The 22,382-nt window shown below is 47.0% G+C and overlaps 1 protein-coding gene across 2 annotated transcripts; it reads left to right on the top strand.

Annotated features, from left to right (window-relative positions):
* Positions 1-1,088: 1,088 nt before the first annotated feature.
* UCMA (upper zone of growth plate and cartilage matrix associated) lies at positions 1,089-10,734 on the top strand. 2 transcript variants are annotated; one of them, XM_082649629.1, is made up of 5 exons: positions 1,089-1,229; positions 1,545-1,610; positions 1,695-1,790; positions 5,131-5,229; positions 10,317-10,734. In XM_082649629.1, exons 1-5 carry the CDS (start codon positions 1,172-1,174, stop codon positions 10,412-10,414), a joined length of 417 nt encoding a protein of 138 aa, XP_082505755.1. In that variant the 5' UTR covers positions 1,089-1,171; the 3' UTR covers positions 10,415-10,734. The 2 variants fall into 2 exon arrangements, with proteins under 2 accessions (XP_082505755.1, XP_082505756.1); XM_082649630.1 differs by lacking the exon at positions 1,545-1,610.
* The last annotated feature ends 11,648 nt before the right edge of the window (positions 10,735-22,382 follow it).

Here is a 22,382-nt window from a genome sequence, read left to right as displayed (position 1 = left end):
CCTCATGGGTATTGCCCCTCCTGGGTTGATCATGCAGAACCCACCCGCATCTGGTTAAGTGAGGTCAGCCAGTGTTGAAGGGGAGCCCTCTGTGTGCTCACAGCCACCGAGAGCTGGCAGAGGTGTCAGTCGCACTTCCCTCCACTGGAAAACAACCCATTTATTTTGTTGGCTGTGCCTTGCTTATTTTTCCGCTATTAACATTCTTTTCCTGCCAATGGTCCAAGTACATGTGGGATGTTACTACGTGTCTGATGAAAGGGGAGCTTCATGTGGGTGGGTCTAGGGATGGTCACTATTAGGACGATTCTAAACAATGCCCAAAGGCAACTCTTTGGACGGTTCAAACTACATGACAGTGTCAAGAACAAAGCTCCTAAGGGACTGGGCTCTGATGGCCCCGTAGGGCTCGGATTCCATCAGCATTTCCATTTCTGGGAATGCATTTCCTCCCCTACATGGGGTGTGCCGTGAGAAGCGTGCCCAGAGGAGGGGCTCTTTACACTCTGTGCTCCGCCTCTCTCCCGTGGAAGGCTGACTGCCTCTCTTTCTCGATGTCTTGAAAGGGCTCGAGGGCCCCAGGCCAAGGAGTCTTTGCTTTGCTTGACAGTGAGCATCAGCTGGGGACATGTCAAGTCGGGGGCTACTGTCAGAATGGCCCACGTGTCCATGCCAGAATCACACTAAGGGGGGCTCTTCCAGCCTTACGGTCCCTCCTGGCCTGACAGCTGAGTCAAAGTCCCCCATTGAGCCCCCCACATGCTTCAGCTTCCAGGACTAGAGTCCCCACCTCCCCTGAAGCAGATGCCAGGGGCTCTTTGAAATTTGCCCTTGGTCTTTGGAATCCTGACTCTGAGGCAACTCCTTGGGTGCGGATCTTGGAAAGGCCACTTCAGAACTGTCCTGGCTGAGGCTCCGATGACAGACTCTGCTTCTGTGTGGTTTGCAAGGTGCCAAAAACATCTCCGGTACTCTGGCAGGCGCGGCCAATGGAAGTCGCGGCCGGGACCCCTCCCACTCCCCACCCCCCACCCCCCTCAGTGGCATCCCAGCCTCCTGCCTCTCTCTCTCCTTCCTGATCTGCCTGACACAGTAGTGAGGACCTGGCAGCCTCAGGATCTGTAGAACCCTGTGTCTGCAGTTCCCAGACAGAGCCTCGGCCTTTGCAAAGATGGCCTGGAGACAGCTGTTCCTGATCTGCTGTCTCTCAGCCGTTGTGCTCCTGTCCAGTGAGTATGCGAGGCCCCAGGATGGCCTCGGTGTTAGGTGAGGTTGCTCAGGTGGCCAGGTAGAGGGTGTACCTTCTGTTAAGAAGGCTGTACCTGGGTGTGTGTGTTTGTGTGTGTCTGTGCGTATAATACAACACAGTACAGAGAAACCAGCACGCCTGGTGGTTTCTTGGGGAAGTTGGCTGTGTGGCTGGTATCTGAGGCATCCAGTCTCCAGGGCAAGTCACAGCCCTGGGAAGGACTGTCCCGGCCTGGCTCAGGGTGAGGGCTCCTGTCGGGGTGCGGCAGCCCTCACGCTGTGCTCTCGTCCCACAGCCCTGCGGGAGGGGACTGCTGTGGCGGTGGGCACCAGGCGGTTGGCAGGACATGAGGTGCAGGAAGGTGAGTGCCGGAGCCACCCAGGGGGCTCCCGAGGTAGCCCTGGTGAGCATGTGCCGGTTGTGACCGGCTTCTCTCGGGTTTCAGGCGTGGAAGGGAAGATCTTCATGCAGGAATCAGATGCCTTGAATTTCCTCAAGAAGCGAGGCAAGCGGTCCTCCAAATCCCGAGAAGAGGTCAATGGTAAGGATGCCGGTGGCCTGCCTTCTGCTCTTGCCTCGTGTTCCTTCTCTCTCCCACAGTCAGCTGGGCCAGGGACCAAGGGCTCAACCTAGGCCCTCGGGTCTCAGTGACTGCAGCTCTGAATTAGAAGTTACATCACATTCCCTCGATTGTAGGTCACTCTTTGATTGGCTATGCTGCAGGGGTAAGAAACAAAGAGGATAGGGCCACACTGAATGCACTTAAGTGTTGAATTGCATCTCAGTTTCTGAAAGTTAAAAATGTTAAGGTCGGGGACGGGCGGCACTTCCCTGGTGGTCCAGCGGTTAGGACTCCCTGCTTCCACTGCAGGGGGCACGGGTTCCATCCCTGGTCGGGGGACTAAGACCCTGCATGCCGTGTAGCGAGGCCAGAAAAAGAAATGTTAAGGGGAAAATCTATGTTCAGTGGAGAGGGGACACAATAGCTCAGTGTGTGCTTTCCGGGTATTCATGGTGCACCCTACAGGCACTGTAAGCAGGGAGGAGGGCACATGGGACCGGGAACTGGAAATGTGGGCTTGGTGTCAGCTTTGCTGCTAAGTGGCCTTGACCACTTCTTCTCCCTGGGCCCGTTTCCTTATTTACAAGCCCCTGAAAGAGTGGTGTTCAGCCAGCAGTGTTTTTTTTTTTTTCTAGTTACTTTTTTTAAACATCTTTATTGGAGTATAATTGCTTTACCATGGTGTGTTAGTTTCTGCTGTATAACAAAGTGAATCAGCTACATATACATATATCCGCACGTCTCCTCCCTCTGTGTCTCCCTCCCACCCTCCCTGTCCCACCCCTCTAGGTGGTCACAAAGCACCGAGCTGATCTCCCTGTGCTATGCGGCTGCTTCCCACTCGCTATCTATTTTACATTTGGTAGTGTATATATGTCCATGCCACTCTCTCACTTCGTCCCACCTTCCCATCCCCCCTCCCCGTGTCCTCAAGTCCATTCTCTACATCTGCCAGCAGTGTTTTTAAAAGTCTTCACTTCCAATGCATTTGGGAGGCTTTTGAGCTCAGAAGTCTGTCTCCTTCTCAGCCTGAAGTAGGCCCTGGGATCCCCTGCTTGGCAGAGACCCTCATTTCCATGACCTGCCGACCCTTGAAGGGATTTGAGTTCTCTGTCCTTGAACTAGATTCTTCCAAGGACTCAGCTCTGACAGACTCTGAGTCCAAGGCTAGATTCGTTACTTATGTGTCTGTCTGAATAAACTCTTTGTGCCTCTCAGCACACTCAGCAAGGTAACTTGCTCAGTGAAAATAACAGGACTGTTTTCAAATGATGGGCAAGAAGTGAGATGAAAATGCTTGGAGATGAAATTCCCTTTTTTTTTTTTTTTTAAGTGGAGAAGTACAACCACACTGGGAAAATCTCCAGGCCTCACACAATTTGGGATTTAAAGGTTAGCAAATGTCAAGAAACACTGAAAAGACTGATGGAGTTTGGGCAGTTCTTGACGGAAATGAGAGAAGCAAACTTTTGGCAGACTCCCAGCGGGGAACGTGCAGGAATTTAAGAGGCAAATAGTTTCCATTCTCTAAGTGGATTCAGAACCATGAGATGCACGATTAAGCCAGAGGTCTGTCACCCAGGTTGGAAGCTCGGGGTTTCAGTCGTGGGAACCCAGGACAGCCCGGTGAACATCTAGGATGCACCTGAGTTAATCTATTGTTACCTGGTCAACTCCGGTGATGGGTAGAACAATGCCCAGTTATGTCTGAGGTTCAGTAAAGGCAGGCAACACTTTGATAAACTTGAATCTGGAACCAGAAAACAGGCAATTCCTATCTCTAAGCTTCTGCCAGACTAAAGATGTAAAGGTGTGAGGGCAGAAATGGATGAACCTAGAAACTTATTTGACGTTGGAAAATCTAAAATCGAGAGAGGTTTTTTGAGGGGGCTACATTACAGCAGATGAGGGACAGCTGCACCTGCTGGTGAGCTGTGACCTGGCAGTTCAGGTAAGGTTCCCTCTGGTAAGCTTCATGTTCAACAGCCAAGGAATGTTTACGTGTTCTCAGTGGCAGTTTTCAGTTATCACTGGGGGTATTTCTCCAACCAGAGGCGTACCTTCAGCTTTATAATGTGAAACTGGGACTCCTCATAAAAAAGTTTACAGCCAACTTTACTGGAATGCATTGCCTCACAAACTAAGGGATACCTGAGGTTGGTATTTTCATCATCAGGGAGTTTACCCGATCACCCCATATCCTGTACTAGTTATCTACTGCTGTGTAACAAATGAGCCCCAAATTGAGCAGCTTAAAACAACAAACATTTATTGTCCCAGTTTCTGGGGTCTAGGTCCAGCTTAGCTGGTGGCCTCAGGCTCAGGGTCTCTATGGGCTGTAGTCAAGGTATTGGCTGGGGCTACATTCATTTCAAGGCCTGATTGACAGAAGATTCGCTTTCAAGCTCACGCACATGGCTGTTGCCAAACCTCAAGTCCTGCGGACTACTGGTCAAGGACACCAGTTCCTGCCATGAGTGGGCCTCTCCACAGGACAGCTTACAACATGGCATCTAGCTTCCCTCCGAGCAAGAGCAAAAGTGAGAGATAGACAGATAGATAGACAGACAGACCGACGAACCCAAGATGGAAGCCAGTCTTGTTTGTAACCTAATCTCAGAAGTCATATCCCGTCACTTCTGTCATATTTTGCCCATTAGAAGTGAGCCACTAGGCCAGTCCACACAAGGGGAGAGAATCACCTAAGGGCATGAATATCAGGATCATCTTAGATTCCCTGGACCACATCCTTATACCCTGTGGCAATTTCTATCACAGCAGCCATAATGCTCGGTGTAATTTATTTTCATATCTTTCTCCTTAAGTGGATCACAAGCCCCTTAGGCAGAGGGACAGAATCTTTCTTACTTGACTTTTTAATCCCAGTGCTTACTATATATTCTGGCCATGATAGGAGCGCAAAGATGCTGAATGGACTTGCAGGTTAATTAATGTGAAATTAAGTTGGATTATTCCCTCATAGAATTCATTTCTGTCATCAAATTCCTAGCTTCTAAGAGGACCAGCATGCTTGGATACACCATTCATTTTGCACCTGGAGCTAAATGGCTTCACCTTTTGGGGGTCTGTCCTCTCACTCACAAAACGAGGCAGTTGGATGGGATACTCCCCCAGGTCCCTCAGGTTTTAAAGTCTGTGTCAGGAGTGAACCATTTCAGTGAAGCCCCACTCTTAGCCCCTCACAAACAGCCCCTTTTGCACCTGATTAAGTTTCTCAGGCAGAATGATTAGTGTCCCCCTAAATGCGTGCGGCTGCCCCTATTCTTGGGGGCAACTCTCGCCTCTTCCCCTCCCCCAGCGGAGAACAGGCAGAAGCTGCAGGCGGATGAGCTACGGAAAGAACATTACGAGGAACAAAGGAACGAGTTTGAGAACTTCGTGGAGGAGCAAAACGATGGTAAGAGCTCGTCAGCCAGTGACTTTGGGGAAGTGGACCTCTGCAGGAGAACCATGTGATTTGCCTGTACTTATCCCTAAATTTTACCTAGAGGAGGGAGGTAAGAGGAGGTCTACTTTCAATTCATATCTATGGGAGTCTCGGAAAACAGGGAGAAAGTCACAAAAGTGGCTACAGAACTTGAGAAGAAATGGAAGAGGACAGAACACCACTGGCTTGGAGACTGTGGGGCTGGGGGAGTTTTTGGTTGATCGTATTTTCTCCTCCTACTTGTGTGTGTTTTGTCTTAGCAGCTGCACTCCTGGCTTAGTTCCCGTTAGAGCTGAGTTGGGAGGATTTCAAACTCACTTTCAAGGGCCTTGGATTTCCATCAATGTCATGGCTCTAGGAACTGCCCATCCCGGAAAACCTAGGCCTTCATTTACCTAGTTATTATCATCAGCATCGGGTGACCAGTGGAAGCAAACCAGGACAAGTGAGCTCAGATGGCTCCGGTCACAGGAGCTCTGTACCCTCCCCACCTCCAGCGTCAACATCTACAGCCCACGGGGCGGCTCCCCTCACCCAGAGCAAGTTTTTATGGGGTTTGCGTGTTCCCTCACCCAGGGGGCCCCCGAGCATCTTGTTTGCAAAGCCTTGACCTTTGCCTCTGTGTCTCTCACCAGACAGTCAGCACACCTCATCCCCACCCTCTGGCCTTGGGAGACAGGGCTCCAGCCTCCTCCCAGGAATGCTGGTTTCAACCAGGCCTCTGGGTGTGGGGGAGGGTGGAGGGGGAGGGAGGCTCTGCCTTTGAATCCCAGCCTCCCATGGGGGATGGGATTCGACTTGGTATCTATTAAGTGCCCTCAAGGGTCACCTATAGCAAAAAATCCATAGAACAGGGTAATAGGGATCAGACCAGGCAGGCCAATGTGTGTTTTTATTCCTTTTTCGGTCTCTTCCAAAACTTCAAGATTTAAATGCTTCCAAGTAAGTTCCTGGATGCAGGTGAGCTTGGACATAAGACCCCAGTTAAGGTGACCTTTGTTAGAGAAAGTCTGCAATTTCAGTTCCCAAGTTGTCAACCCCTCGCTTGCCTGCTCTGGTGGATTTGGGAGGTAATATGCCCTTAAGGCACCTCTTAGTGGAAAGGACACCATCACCAGGTATCAGGGGGCTGCAGGCCATGCCCATGGCCTTGCAGGTGGCACCTGGCTGAGCCCTGCAGACAGGTGTTGGGCAGGATCCCAGCAAATCAAACATCCTGGGGAAAGCTCAGACTGTAGTAATTCAGAGGCAAATACTCCTGTTAAAGATTTGTTTACCTTGGTGGACGGCTTGGGGAGAAGCATTTAAAAAATGAGGATGTGGCCTCTAAAATTCCTTCAGTGTTTTTTTTTTTTAACTCACAGTATTTTTTTTTTTTTTTTTTTTTTTGAGGTACGCGGGCCTCTCACTGCTGTGGCCTCTCCCGTTGCGGAGCACAGGCTCCGGACGCGCAGGCTCAGCGGCCATGGCTCACGGGCCCAGCCGCTCCGCGGCATGTGGGATCTTCTCGGACCGGGGCACGAACCCGCGTCCCCTGCATCGCCAGGTGGACTCTCAACCACTGCGCCACCAGGGATGCCCGACGTTAGTTTTTAAAGACTTCCTTGCATTTGTTGTCTATAGAACCCTATCCTCCAAGAGTAAGTTTCCGTGCTATGCTTTTTTTTTTTTTTTTTTTTTGCGGTACGCGGGCCTCTCACTGTTGTGGCCTCTCCCGTTGCGGAGCACAGGCTCCGGAGGTGCAGGCTCAGCGGCCATGGCTCATGGGCCCAGCCGCTCCGCGGCACGTGGGATCTTCCCAGACCGGGGCACTAACACGCGTCCCCTGTATCGGCAGGCGGACTCTCAACCACTGTGCCACCAGGGAAGCCCCTAACTCACAGTATTAATAGCAGCATTTTATTTTGTGCATTTTTAAATATTTCAGGTCCAAATCCCTAGCATCTGGATGAAAACCATTCCCTGTTTTCCCTCCTACGAGGGATTAGGATGAGGGGTTAGGCACCTGAGGGATGCCAGGTCCTCCACCAAAGCCAGAGGAGACTAAGGTCAGGGGCCTCAGGCCTTGCCCATAGAGGAAGAGGCTGCAGGGCAGGGCACAGGCCTTCGGGGACTGTAGTGACAGCAGCCGTTGTCACTGGTTGAGCACTTGCCCTGCCAGACACTGTACTGAACCACCTAATGCTTACGACCAGCATCTCAGGTCTTACAATTGCCACTTTACAGTTTTAAAAGCTCAGGCTTAGAAAGGATACATGAATAACCAAGGTGACGCAGGTAGTGAAGGATTTAAATGAAGGCGAGTTTGCCAGCAAAGCCCATGTTTTTGTACCGAAGGAAGACCAAATGCGTAGAGGTCTTGGAGAGGTTCTTCAACCCAAGGACTGGCCCGTGAGGATGGAGGGAGGGAGCGGCTCAGCGGGGGTCGCCCCCCCCACGAGCTTGATGAAAGAAGGAGAGGCAAAGAGGCGCAGGGGGCCCAGCCCGGCCGAGGGTAAACGCTGACAAAGGTGAAACTCGCTTCCGCTTCCCCCCTTCCCTTGCCTCTGCCCCGGAACAGACCATGCACAGAGGCCAGGTTGCCGGAAACCTCCACCGTGAGCAGCGCTCAGAGCCCTTCTCTGAGGCGCCCACGTTCCCCGTCGGTCAGGACCCCGGGTTCGGTTAGCTCTCTTGATTGACAACGTCACCTATTCTCAGAACACTGGAGAGCAGCGGATGATCGCTCTCTCCCCGAGGTACTTGCTGCATAAAAGCGAACGCTGAGCGATGCCACGGGGGACGGGAAGGACTTGGGTTTCCAGTGGAGGAATTTTAGGCAGGTGGTCTGAAGGGAGATTTCTGGACACCGGTGACCTTGCTGAGGGCCTGAAAACCCCACCTTAGTCAAAGGCCCCTCTACCAACCCACCCAGGATACTGGCCCTTGTCTGGGGAAGTGGGAGGGGCGTGGTTAGAGTCTCACTCGGCTCTGTCACGGCTCCAGCTTGTAACTCTACTCAAAACCACCAACTTCAAGGCAAAAATAGCTGAGTTCTACCTCCAAAAGCTTAGGATAAACAGTGTTGAACTCCCACTTCTAAGGTCTACGTGGTAGCAGCCCAGGTCTGCTTCCACCTTCAAAGCCGGAAGCCTGGGTCAGGCTATCCCAGGCTGGCTGCACGACGCCTGGCCACAAGTGGTCCCTACACGAAGGCTACAGTGTCCAGGCCTTGGGTCTTTACCAGCGAGACCTTCCCTTTGTCTAAATGAAATGGTCTAAGAAGAGTTCAGCATGATCTGGGAAGAAAAAATCAACTTTTATGTCAGAATCATGCTCTCAAGATTGGTCAAGGGTAGCTGCTCTACGTGGCCTGAGAAAGGTCTGAATGGCCCAAGGCTAACAGCCTGGGCTGACTCTGAGTTCCAGGTTTCCTCTGAGGAACCAAGTCCCTAAGAGGATTCTCAGCACCCAGGGTAGCGCCGACCCCAAGCTCACATAGAAGGAAACATACCCAGCAGACATGGCTCCTGCACACCCCGTGGTCACAAGGGCCCTTCCTGTTGCGGGCACCTGGCTCTCACAGGTGCTAAGGACCACGGGGACACCCACTTCCTCCACATCCTGAAGCCACCAGGCTGTCCTGTTTGCCCAATGCCACAGAGGATGCGTGTCACTAGCACCAAGGCAGGGTCACAGGCTTTTTGGTGAAGCCCACATTTGAGAAAATAGGCAAGGAAGACATTTTGAGTTTTGAATCCTTGCAATTACCTTCTATTAACTTTCTATCCTCTCAACTTTTTCTCCAAATACTCAAAAAAAAAATTGTGGTAAAATATCTAGAACACAAAATTTGCCACCTTACCTATTTTTAAGTGTACAATTCAGTGGCATTTAGTACATCCACAACCATCACCACTATTTATTTCCAAACCCCTTTAATCACCTCAAACTAACTTTGTATCCATTAAGCATTAACTCGCCTCTCCCCTCAGCCCTGGAAACCTCTAATATATTCTCTGTCCGTACAAATTTGCCTATACTACATATTTCACAGAAGAGAAATCACATAATATTTGTCCTTTTGTGTCTGGTGTATTTCACTTGGCATGTTTCAAGGCTCATTCATGTTATAGCACATATCAGAATTTCATTCCTTTTTATGGCTGAATAATACATACAGACATATCTATATATTCCTGTCTGTCTGTCTATCTATCTATCATCTCACATTTTATCGATTCATCTATTCTTGTTTTAAGAACGGTTGGGTTAATGGTAATTCTGTTTAACTTTCTGAGGGTGCTTTTTAAACACCAATAGCCTTGGGATATCTGCTCGCGCTTTAACGCGACAGTGAGCGTACCTAACAGTGAGTGACAGGCAGCCTTGAACTGGCCTCAGGAGCCTAATTCTATAGCTTCACAAAGGCGTTATTCAGAAACATGTCTTATCAAAGACAGAAAAATCAGGACTTTCTTACTCATTAAAAACTCCCTTCTGCTCTTTTTAGCCTTTACTAGGAAACATTTCAAACACATGGAAAAGCATATAGTATAACAAACTCTCATGTAACCATCACCCAGAATCAGGGATTATCAAGATCTTCCTGCACGTGCTTCACCCACCCCTTTCCCCAGTTAGCTTTAAAAACATAACTTTATTTTTAAAGCTAAGAAACAGTAAGAAGGAACACCTTACTTATAATCCCATCACTCGGAACTGACAATCATTTCCATGAGTTTTTCAACAGTATGGTTTGCAGTCTGTTTTTCTGCTGCTGTGATTTTGGATTCTGTCTTAGTTGGTGTGTCTCTGGGCCAGTTTCTCTCTTGGCAATCAGCTCTGTGACGCTCACCTATCTGGGCCCGATCTGTATGAAAACGAGGCCTTTAGATTCGGCATCCTCTCAGGCCCTTCCAGCTGGGATTCTGTCTGTCATCCATGCACGCAGGCACAGTGGTTCATGTTACGTGTCACAGGCGGGGGGGGGGGGGGGGGGCTTTGGGCGGACTCGGTGGCTGCCCCCAGATCAGAGCCCTCCATCCTCACACGACGACTTCATCTCTCGTCCCCAGAACAGGAAGAGAGAAGCCGGGAGGCCATCGAGCAGTGGCGCCAGTGGCACAGTGACGGCCTGTACCCACCCTATCTCTACAACCGCCACCATATCTGACCTCAGCCGGATGCACCCAGAAGACGGCACCTGACAAACCCGCCCACCCTCGGCATTCAGGCACCTCTTTTGCATACAAACAGGCCCCTTCCCAGGGCCTCAGCCTGGGGCCTTCTGTTCTCGTGGATGGAAACGCCCTGGCTTGCGCTTCTGGGCAGGTGAATTTCTGAGGTGAGCCAAGGCCTGTGGGGCATCACCCCTATGGTGGTTTCCCACTGCTTCGCCATGGTTCCCACAGTGAGACTCCTGGCCCATAGAACAATGAAAGAATCACAGTAGAGAGAAAAGACCACGTGTCTGCTTATAGTTTATGAATAAAAACGCTGAGTCAACACTCTGTACCATCCTCTTGAATCTCACGCTGAGCCGCACCAGCTTGTCCCTCCCAGGTGACACTGGGCCTCTCCCGACTTGGGTGTCGGGAAGCTTGGACTCAGGAGCACTGCTCACTATTTCCACAGCCTGTCTCAGCAGTCACGTGACTGGAAGGGACCTGCTAATGCAACTGTTTGGGAAAAACCATTCTCCAAAGCCCAGGTGCTTCTCACGTCTCTGAAAAAAGTCTTAAGGTTCAACGGTGGTTTCTTAATGGCATCACTCGGAGGCCAGGGTAAGAGCAAGGCCGGCTGTAACCAAAACTAGACAGCAGATAAGGCTTAGTTTTAGTATCACCTCCTTTTTCCTCATAGTATTAATTTGCTAGAGCTGCATAGTCAAGTGCCAGAACTGGGAGGCTTAAAACAATGAACATTTATCCTCTCACAGTTCTGGAGGTTACAAGTCTGAAGTCAAGGTGTGGGCAGGGCCACACGCCCTCCTAAGGCTCCGGGTGAGGGTCCTCCCTTGCCTCTTCCAGCTTCCGGGGGCTCAGTTGTTCCCTGGCTTGTGGCAGCGTCACTCCAGTCTCTGTCGTCACTGTCACTCGGCCTTTTCTCCCCATGTCTCCACACACTCTCCCCTCTGTGTTTCTGTGTCTCTTCTTATAAGGACAACAGTCATTGAGTTAAGGGCCCACTAACTTGATTATATCTGCAAAGACCCTATTTCTAAATAAGGTCAACATTCACAGGTCTCAGGGGTTAGACTTCCGCATATCTTTCTGGGGAAACAATTCCGCCCATAGCAGTGCCCTTTCTTCTGTCCCAAGGGCTCTGCCTTCCTGCCCCAGACTCTGCGCGAGGCTGCTTCCAGCCTTGCTCCCAACTGCCTTCAGGAATTCCACACTAAGAATGCAGAAAACTCAAGAACAGCCTAAGTGGGCACCCCTGTGGGGTCAGCTCTCGAAGACAAAGCGGACTGTGGGTGAAGAATGAGCACCCACTCCTGGCCACCTCCCCGCCCCGCTCCTGGGCCTTGTGCCTCCGCCGCCTTGACTTGGGTCCCAGGCTGGCTGGTCCAGCCTGCTTTGGAGGCTGGGTTTCCAGAACAGTAAAGGGCAACTTTGTTTCGAGGAAAAGCTGCTCAACTGTAGTAAAACCCCCCACCAGAGGTGGAACAATTAACCAGATCTGGACACTGTGCAATGAATGCAAAGCAACTTTTTAAAAGCCTGGGATAAAATCTTTAAAAACATGTAGTGATCAAGCAATTATGCACATTCCAAGCTGCCTCATGTAGAGCCAGCACTTTACCTGAAACCAGGTTGTCAGCGAACACCCCACCTACACGATCTACGTTTTCCCACTGGCCACCCCCCGCCTTTGGGCCTGTCTTCGACAGACAGGCTCTTCAGGAAGCCCGCTGCCCCCCACGGCTCCCACTACAAGTACCAGGAGCTTCAACTTAGAAGGTGATAGCAGTGGAAGAAATTGGCATGAAATATAAACTCTGCAGGTGCCTCAACATTTCATTACTGTTTTTTCTTATTACCTGATGAGACTGAAATTATTTGGAAGGAATGAGTATTCCAAAGTTTCGGAGCGTAAAGCTGAACAGACCAAAAGGGAGCTCTGCTATTTGTCCTCCATCTGTGCAATCTCTGGTCTACACTGGAGAAATCAGTCAGCTTGAGGGGAACATAGGTCAGAGATGGTCCTCTCTGAACTACAGGGCAGGAGCCTCACACACGCATCCCACCCGCTTCCTACTGCACCCTTGAAAAGAGCAGGACAGGGAGCCTTAGCAAACGGGCCAGACAGACCCCCTGGTCCAGGGTCTGTGCTCTCGGGGGCGGGGCCCCTCATGGTACCCGGCCACACACACACATGAGAAATTCTTACTACAGGCATGTAGGAACCACAGTGCCTCTGCTCAGCTCGGTTACTCAGGGAAGCGAGAGACAGGGTTGTCATGGGGCAGGTGCAAGTTCTGCTGACTGCTAGTTCAGGTCCTGAGTCAGGGCTGCCAGCTGCTGGGCCAGCGATCCAAGTGGGCCTGTGCTCTACCCGCATGAAATGCCCTCTTGGTTGACCAGGAGCCAGATGCCAAGCCAGAAGATCCAGCCCCTGACCCTTTAGGTTGGTAACCCCAACCGACGAGGGTGTGCGTGTGTTTTCACACACCCAGATGTACAACAGAGAAAAGGCAAAGCACTGCTCTCTCACCTCAGCCAGGAAACAAAGGAGCCACAGTCTGGCTCATATGGTGACAATCACACACCGAACGCCTTCTGACCGGAGGGCCAGGAACCAGGTGCACGGCAGCCGATGGAGTCTGACTCAAGGCCATACTCTGCAGCCACCTGGCTCAAAAAGCCTGCTGCTTACACAGGAGGGAACGCCGGGCCCATATAGATGTCAAATACCAAGAATGGTCTCGGTGAGTGGCCGGTTTAAAAGACAAGCAGCGGGCTTCCCTGGTGGCACAGTGGTTGAGAGTCCGCCTGCTGATGCAGGGGTCACGGGTTTGTGTCCCGGTATGGGAAGATCCCACATGCTGTGGAGCGGCTGGGCCCGTGAGCCATGGCCGCTGAGCCTGCGCGTCCGGAGCCTGTGCTCCGCAACGGGAGAGGCCACAGCACTGAGAGGCCCGTGTACCGCAAAAAAAAAAAAAGAAAAGCAGCCTTTCCTTGTTTGTTCAAGAGCCAGGCTTGGCATGTCAGCTCTAGATAAAGAATTCTGGCAGAAGGAAGAATTCTATTACCTTGTTCTACCCCATCCTTAACAAGGGCCCCATTATACCTCAGGGTTTTAGAATTCCTTCTCTCAGAACCAATTGCAGCCATTTCCTGGGTAGGGAGAAGGATGCCAAAGGAAACATGACCGGAATCGGGGTAGCTGAATTTCATAGGAATTAGTAACGGAGGATCTATATTTTCAGAGATAGGCTTTGTCAAAAGGGTGGCCTTTGGGACATTCTTCTAACTCTTCTCTGTTCTTTCCTTACCATCCCCAAGTCCTTTAGGGGTTCCAGGTAAGTGGTTGAAAACAAATTTTGTCAAACGATGAATTGGTGAAAACTCATTATTTTTTTCCACTAATTCTGTATGTTGTCATTTTATTTTCTTCTTCATCTTCTCCTTCTTCTTTTATTTTTTTGAGAGTGTGTGTGCTCCAGGGGAGATTTTGTAACTTATTATCATGTGCCTTTGTTTACTTAGATTTCTGGAAGGAGGTGGTAATTTTCCTAAGACCCAAAATGATTTTAAATTTTTTTTAAAAAAGTGTCATATGCTTTTTAAAAATATTTAGTTGGGAAAATTCATTTCTAATTCCTTTTCAACCATTACGTTCTAATTCTTTGGCAAGTTTTTCATAATTTAAAAGTTCTTAAGGGATTTGTCCAAAAGCAAATTGGTTAAGTATGGATATTCTAGTTCACAATTTTAACTGGTATACTCTGTGATCTTACAGTGTACTACCACTGTAAAAAAAGTTTTGTCCACTTTCCACGTTATTTTGATTTTTTTAATTAAAAATATTGTGCATAGGCAATGTATACACATGATTTAAATTTTTCACAGGACAAAAAAGAATTCAATATCTTTTCCCTGTCTCCCAAAGAAAACCATCATCCCCAAGTCCTGAGCATCCTTCAAGTGACCTGTGCACATCTAAGTATCCAGCTATACTTCTTTTCCACTTTTATTTTTAAACTTTAAAATTCATTTTTGACCAGTGATGCCTACTTTACATATTAAACTAATTTTCTACCACTGAAAATCTGTATAGTAATTTATAGCTAAGCAGTTTTCATAAAGCCTTTTAAAGAAAAAGCTTCCTATGGGAACGGCGATATTTGAGGAGACATGACTGAAAAGAACACTGATTTAATAAAGCGAAAAGTGAAAAATATTTTTCTAGATAATTTCTCATTAATTTAGACCCTGTAATAATGAGTTTCAAATAACACACTAGTGAGCCTGAACCATTTAGTGTGTAGGCTCCCAAATTAAAAACTTTCTAAATAAAATGACAACGTCATTAATATGAGGCAGTGAGGTCCGGGAGCCTTCGAGTATGATTTTATTAGCTCATGTTTGGTTTGTTTATCATGTACCCAGCACAGAATTGTAGTAACAAGGTGCAAGATATTTTCTATTTTGTAAGCGGATTTAGATAATAAAAAACCCAAATATACCGTTAGATTGGTCCCTTGAAATCACTGCTGAAAAAGAGAGAATAGTACATTCCTTTAGTAAGTCACTGAAGACAGCTTTTCTTGAACCTTTAACTCAAAGTGCACGAATGACACACAACTGGACACTACTTTTGTTTGGGCAAGATTAATAATTATGTAATAAAGTCAGCATCACCACCTGAAAATGTACTTAGCTCAGGACTTGAATCCACTTCCTCCTCTCAAGGTTGAGCCCACTAACGGTCAATTGATAACATCACTCCAGGGAATATAAGAGAAGACAAACAGAAAAACCACACCATTATTTAGAGATCTCATCCAACCTTACTCAAAATACTTCCTTGACACTTAATGGTGAAGGAAAATGCTTTCCTCCTCAGACTGGGAACAAGAAAAAAAAGTCATACAGGAAACGAAATGTTAAAACTTCTCAGGCAACAAGATCCCATATGAAAATCCTAAGGAATGTATAAAAAAGCTGCTATACTAGTAGGTAAGTTTGGCATGGTCCCAGAACACAAGGCCAATAGAAAAATATGCATTGTATTTCTGTATACTAGTATGTATGCAGAATAATAATTGGAAATTAAAATGGAAAAAAATACCGTTGATGACACCATCAAAACTATTTAAAAATAAAGACAAAATATATATACAATCTGTACACTGAAACCACTAAACATTGCTGAGAAAATTAAAGAAGACCCAAATAAATGGAGAGGCATATTCATAGATACAAAATCTTAATATTAAAGACTAAACACAATCCTAATAAAAATTTCAGCAGGGTTTCTGGGGTAGAAATTGATAAGCTGATTCAGAAATTTACACTGAAACGCAAAGGACCTAGAATTGCCAAAACAAATTTTAAAAAGAACAAAGCTGGAGAACTAACACTACCTGATTCCAAGACTTACTATATAGCTTCGGTAATTAAGACAATGGTACTGGCATAAGGAATGACATCCAGATTAATTTAACAGCACTAAGTCCAGAAGTAGACCCCCAAAATGTATGGTCAACTGCTTTTTGACAAAGGAGTGAAAATAATCCAATGAGGAAATTATAATCTTTTCACTGAGTGGTGCCGTAACAACTAAATGTCCATTTGGAAAACAAGGACCCACAACCCTTACCTCACAGCTTATACAGAAATTAACCTGAAATGGATCATAGACCTAATAGTAAAAGCTAAAACCATATTAAAAAATTCTAGAAGAAAATCTTTGTGATCTTAAGGCAGGTAAAGATTTCTTAGCTAGAATACAAAACACATGAACCATAAAGTGATAAAATGGGCTCCACCAAAATGACAAAAATGCTCTTTGAAAGACACTTAAAAAAATGAAAAGGCAAGCCACAAATTGGGAGAAAATATTCACCATACATATATCCACAAAAAGCACTTGTATCCAGAACATAGAAAGAATTCTTACAACTCAACCCAGTAAATAAGTAAACAGATATGTCACCAAAAGAGATATACCAACGGCCAATTGCACAGGAAAAGATGTCATGAGGGAAATGCAAATTAAAACCACAATGAGATACCACCACACACCCATCAGGAATGGCTAAAACTGAGAAGACTGACAACACCGAGTACTGTTGAGGGTGTGGAGCAAATGGAACTCTGGTGCATCATCAGTGTGCATGTAAAAGGCCACTTCGGAAAACAGTTCAGCAGTTTTGTTTGTTTGTTTGTTTTGCAGTACGCGGGCCTCTCACTGTTGTGGCCTCTCCCGCCATGGAGCACAGGCTCTGGACGTGCAGGCTCAGCGGCCATGGCTCACGGGCCCAGCCGCTCCACGGCATGTGGGATCTTCCCAGACCGGGGCACGAACTCGTGTCCCCTGCATCGGCAGGCGGACTCTCAACCACTGCGCCACCAGGGAAGCCCCAGCAGTTTCTTATAAAGCTAAACATACTTACCAGGAATCCCACTCCTAGATATTTACCTAAGAGAAACAAAAACATATCCATAGAAAGACTTATACCTGAATATTGCTAATGGCTTTATTCGTAACAGCCCCAAACTGGAAACAAGCCAACCCAAATGTCCATCTACAGGCGAATAAACAGTGACATATCCATACAGTTGAAATACTCAACAATAAAAAATGAACTATGGACACAGGCAATAACATGGATTTATTTCAAAATATGCAGAGTGAAGTATAAGAGTACATTCTGTATGATTCCATTTATATGAAACTCTAGGAAAGACAGATCTAAGCAGATTGTAAACGGATCAGTGACGGATGGGACCAGGGCATGTGGCCTGACTGGGAAGTGGCAGAGGCAACTTTTTGGGGTGGTGGGAATGTTCTCTATCTTGCTTGTGGTGGTGGTCATGTGGATGTATAAATTCATCAAAATTTACCAAACTGTACACTTAAGATGCGTGCCTTTTGCTGTGTGAAATTTAGCCCTTAATAAAGTTGACTTAAAAAAATACCAATAGAGAAGTCTCTGCTCAAGCAACATTACCACAGACTTGATTGCAATCCTGGTTTCTTCCCATAGTTTCAAATCACTGAATTTTCTAATCTGCAAAATGGGGACACTCCCGATCTGGCCCTGTTTTGGGAAATATTATACAGTTGCTCCTCATTATTTGTGGATGCCATGTTTTTCCAAATTCACCTAATTGCTAAAATTTATAAAAGCAATAAATGTGGTGTTTTTGTGGTCACTTACGGACATGCACATGTGCAGACCAACAAGAAATCTAAGTTGTTCTCAGCTGAGGTAGAACAACAACTTTTGCTGGTTTCAGCTCTGATGCTGTAAAAAGATGTCGTTTTCATGCCACGTTCATCACATTTTTGTGCTTCTTTGGTGTACTTTTGCTGCTGAAAATGGCCCACAGGCATAGTGCTTAAGTGTTCCTGAGGGCAAGAAGGCTGGGATGCACCCTCTGGAGAAAAAGCGTGTGATGAGATCAGCTTTGTTCCATTAGGAGATACACTGCTGTCGGCTGTGAGTTCCATGTTAATGAATCGACGATACATATTAAATAAGGTGTTTTTAAACAGAAACACACATAATACAAGGTTATGTATTGATCCGGTGAAGAAGACGTGACCAGAGGCTCAAGGGAACCTAAGACTGTATTTCCTCTAGGAGCAGTGATTGGGTATCTGCTAGTTCAGCTGGTGACTTTATGAAACATAATTACTGTGAATAACAAAAATCCACTCTCTATGTATTTCTAGTTCTTTCTTCCTTTCTTTGGTGAAATGGCTTTGAGTTTTCACCACCGTGATTACTGATGTCCTGCTTTTCTCCAAAATGCAGGTCAGTCTTACTGGATACATGGTCTGACTGTGCAGGACATGTCAGGCCTCTCCCCCATTTTGATCTGGAGAGTTCAACTGTGTGGCTATACTGTCTTTCTTTAATTTTCTAAAATTCCACAGCTTTTTCACAAACTGCTGTCGACTTATGCCAACTGATTTCTTCCACCTTTTGTGCCTCTCTGTTATTTTCTTTAGATATATCACCGTTTCTTTCTTCAATATTGGCAAATACAGAATCTCATTTTGGGGGTCAGTCATCCTTCTTTTGAGTGGTGCTGTTTGCAAATCTCTCCTCGTGGCACCTGAGATGTCTGTTTTACGTGTAAGAGCAGAGGCTCTGATGGGCTGCTAGCAGTGACAACTTAGGCAAACAGACTTACTCTCCTGATTTTAAAAAATTAATGTTGTCAGACACATTTAATCTCTTATGAACATCAAGCTTTACTTCTATCATCAACTTTTACACAAGAACCCAATCGTTCAATCACTGTCTGTCAACTTAGCTATATATCAACTTGAAACGTTTTTAGAAGTTGAAAACTGGAAAAATTTTAAAAGTGGAAACTTTAAATGTTTTAAGTTCCCTTTGGGGACAATTCCACACCAATCATTCAGAAGCTTCTTATTTGCTATTCTGGATCACTGTTATCTACATTAGTTCAGTTTTCCTTTTGTTGTTTGGAAAGGGAAAGTATGGTTTAACAAAACTCAAGAAAAAGATGATTTTCTTTAAAAAGCCACTTAATTCCTCTAAACAGAAAAAAGCATAGGGAGTTCCCTGGTGGCCTACTGGTTAGGATTCTGGGCTTTCAGTGCCGTGGCCCAGTTTCAATCGCTGGTCGGGGAACTGAGATCCTGCAAGCCCTGTGGCCCGGCCAAATAAATAAATAAAATAAACCAAAAAAGAAAATAAAGGAAAAAGGCATAGAAAAAAAAAATCTATTGTAAAGATCAGAACATTGTGATCAACCACGAAGGACATGGCCAGTTTTTGTGTACTAACTTAGACCACCGTGTGCTTACTCTCTTCTGATGGCCCGTGATTATACAATAATCTCTATGTTGTCAAAGACAGCGTAAGAAAAAAACACACATTTTGGATTTATATGAAAGCATTTAATACACATTGATAAAGAAGGTGGCAGGATTAAAGACTTGCCTCACGATGAATCACGTTTTCAATGCAAACAAGTGCGTGCCCCCTCCAGCCCACCCATCCCTTCCCATCCCTGAATATTCTCTCTCACACACACACACACACACACACACACACAAGGCAACCCAGTGGAAGCCCCCCAACACCTAGAGTAACTGAGAAGTAACTCAATTATATTTTTAATTATTTAAAATGTAAAAATCAAATTTAAAAACAGAGGGCATCTAGGTTCAGCTCACCCATTAACCTTTATAAGAAAGTTACTACATGACTTATACACAATATACAAGTGAATCCGGACTGTGACAACACCCTTGGTTCAAACGAGAACAAGTTGCTTACATAGGAAGGGGCTCCTCAAAGAGCAACCTGGCATTGTGTCCAGGCAGCTGCTCAGTAGTGACCTGCTTCAGATCCATAGCTCTCTTTTAGGTTTATGGGACAAACACATCTACTCAAGATGAGCCATCAGAAATATCAGAATTTCAAGGGCTTTTGGTTCTTTTTGAAACTTAAACATTTTCTCTGTTAAAAATTAAAGAAAAAAACCACACACACACCTCCTGGAAAGTGAAATACTCCTAAAGATATAGCTATAAGGATGTGACCTTAGGGGGAACGCAAGCATCAGACACAGCACCTTCTATGCACAGAGAGCAGACTTCGATGAAATCTAAGGCATGTGAAATTTATTTCTGGCTCTCGGAAACCTAAAGCAACCACCTCTCACAACCACCTACGTCCCTACTATAATACCATCTTGGGGGAAACCTAAATTATTCCTAGCTAGAGTTTAAATCCCAATATAATAATCCTACCAATTGACCCAATCTTTAAGTGGCATTCACTTGGGTCAAACGGTATTTGGAAAATCAGGTCGCCCAGGCAGAGGACTCTCCTAAATGGAATTTTCTGGTGGTAATCTGCGTGAGGTTTGACCTATACTTCTATTTTTTTGTTTGTTTGTTTGAACAATTCAGAAAACATTAAGTTCCTTGTATTCACAGTTTGTAAAATCCCTCCACCCACCCAACATTCACTGAGCACCAGTAGGTCAGCACTATGTTTGGCACCTGGAAATTGAACCACACTAAAATATACAAGCTAGCAGGTGACATGGATAAACAAACCCATTACAATAAGTTCCCTGCCAGAGCAACATTCAAAATACAGCAACAATCTGGAGGAAGGAGCGCCGACTGCTCCCAGGGACACTGGGCAGGCGTCACAGAGAAAGCATGCTCAAGCTGCTTATCTTGTTTTTTTCCTTTTCATCATGACATCTTACAACATAAGTGACAATATAGAGATGAGCAGTAGTCTCCATGTCCCCATGACCCGGCTTTAACAGTTGGTAACTCAGCCACTTGTGGTTCACCGAAAGCCCCGTTGCTGCCTTCCATCCCTTTACTTTGCTTTGAAAGCCAATCCTCGACATTTTTATCATTTCACCCATAAATACTGAGCTGTGTTTGAGGAATGACCTGGAAAGGATCTTCCATGAGTAACATTCACCTCCCCATCTATTCTTCTGCCGGTCACTCTAACAGAGTCATACACCCTGATTCCTGACGGTGACTCCCAAGCCTGGGCTGGTTCAGGGCAAAGACCCAAGACATTATGGGTGCCTCTGAGTTGGCTGAAGGACAAGACGGAGCTGACCCGGTGAACCCCATCGTGCCTTATCTGGAATGCTGACCGCATTCTTCTGGCCCTTGGTCCTCATAAAATTGCTATTTCTTCAGAAGCATATTGAGCACCTAATGTTTGTACCAAATGGTGGCTACAGTCCACATTCCCATGTGCCCTTAGCAACCTCTGGGGGAACCTCAGACAGTATGGGTCTTGCCCTGTGGGCCAAGCTGCCCCAGAGTTGCTTCCTGCCACGGCCTTGATCTCCCTTGGGTGGGAAGCCTGGTGCAGCTGAACGTCTGGGCTGTCTGTCTCCCACCTCTTCAGAGTTTCCCCTCAACATCCATGCAGTTAGTTACCTAACCCGGAACGCTACCCTGGACTCCCTCTCCAGCACAATCTGTCTGTTCCTTTAAGGCCATCCACCACTGTCCACCTCCATCATCACCCCTCCGTTCAGGCTGCCGTTCCTTTCCCTCAGGTGCTGCGATCTGCCAGCATCGTTCTGCCTTTAGTACCCCTGCCCCCGCCTCATTCTCCACGCAGCAGCTGAGTGGTATGAGAGAGTCCCCTGCTGAAAACCCTCTCGTGGGTCCCAGCACACACAGGACCAAGACCCATGTCCTCACCACAGCCAAGGAGGCACTGCAAAGTTCAAGGTCTGCCACCGCCTCCTTCTCCAGCCTCACCTGCGACACCGCCTCCCGACCCGCAACCAAACTCTCCTTTCAGGGCCTGCTTTCTCGGGTCTCTGTGCTTTTACCTGGGAAGCGTAACAAAAGCCGCACCTACTGAGCCCTTGCGCATACGCGCTATCTCACATGAGTCCGCGCCACCAAGACACCATCGCCTTCGTTTTGCAGACGGGGAAAGTGAGGACGGGCACCTCGGCTGAGGACACAGAACTAGCGAGCGGAAGGGCTGAGACTCGGGCGTAACCACGAGTCCCAGGCTGCCCCTCACCCTGCAACATGCAGCGATCCCCGACCTATAATTCTTAACGTGTATGATAAAGCATATCTGCAAATCCCAAACTCCAGAGGATTCTCCTTCTGGGATGTTTCTGTTCTCCAATTGGGCTTCATGGCTTCTCAAATTTTATGTTTGTTTTGGTTAGAGGTTTCACTTTCTTTAAGCCATATTTAAATAAAGCCACCTTTAAAATGATGAGATTTTAGGCATTTCCATTACAGAGCTCCACGATATTCTAACAGCACAGAGACCATATAGATATGAATTGAAATGCCAAGTGGGTCAGTGACTTGATTTCCAAGAACAAAAGAGAGGTAACAGTGGAATCAACAGAAGGAACCCAGCTTTTAATATCAATACAGCAAGACTCTCTATCAAGGGCGACGGT

This window comes from Grampus griseus (genome assembly GCF_964374135.1).
Source record: "Grampus griseus genome assembly, chromosome: 2".
Lineage (NCBI taxonomy): Eukaryota > Metazoa > Chordata > Mammalia > Artiodactyla > Delphinidae > Grampus > Grampus griseus.
This window is presented reverse-complemented; position numbering and strand designations above follow the sequence as displayed.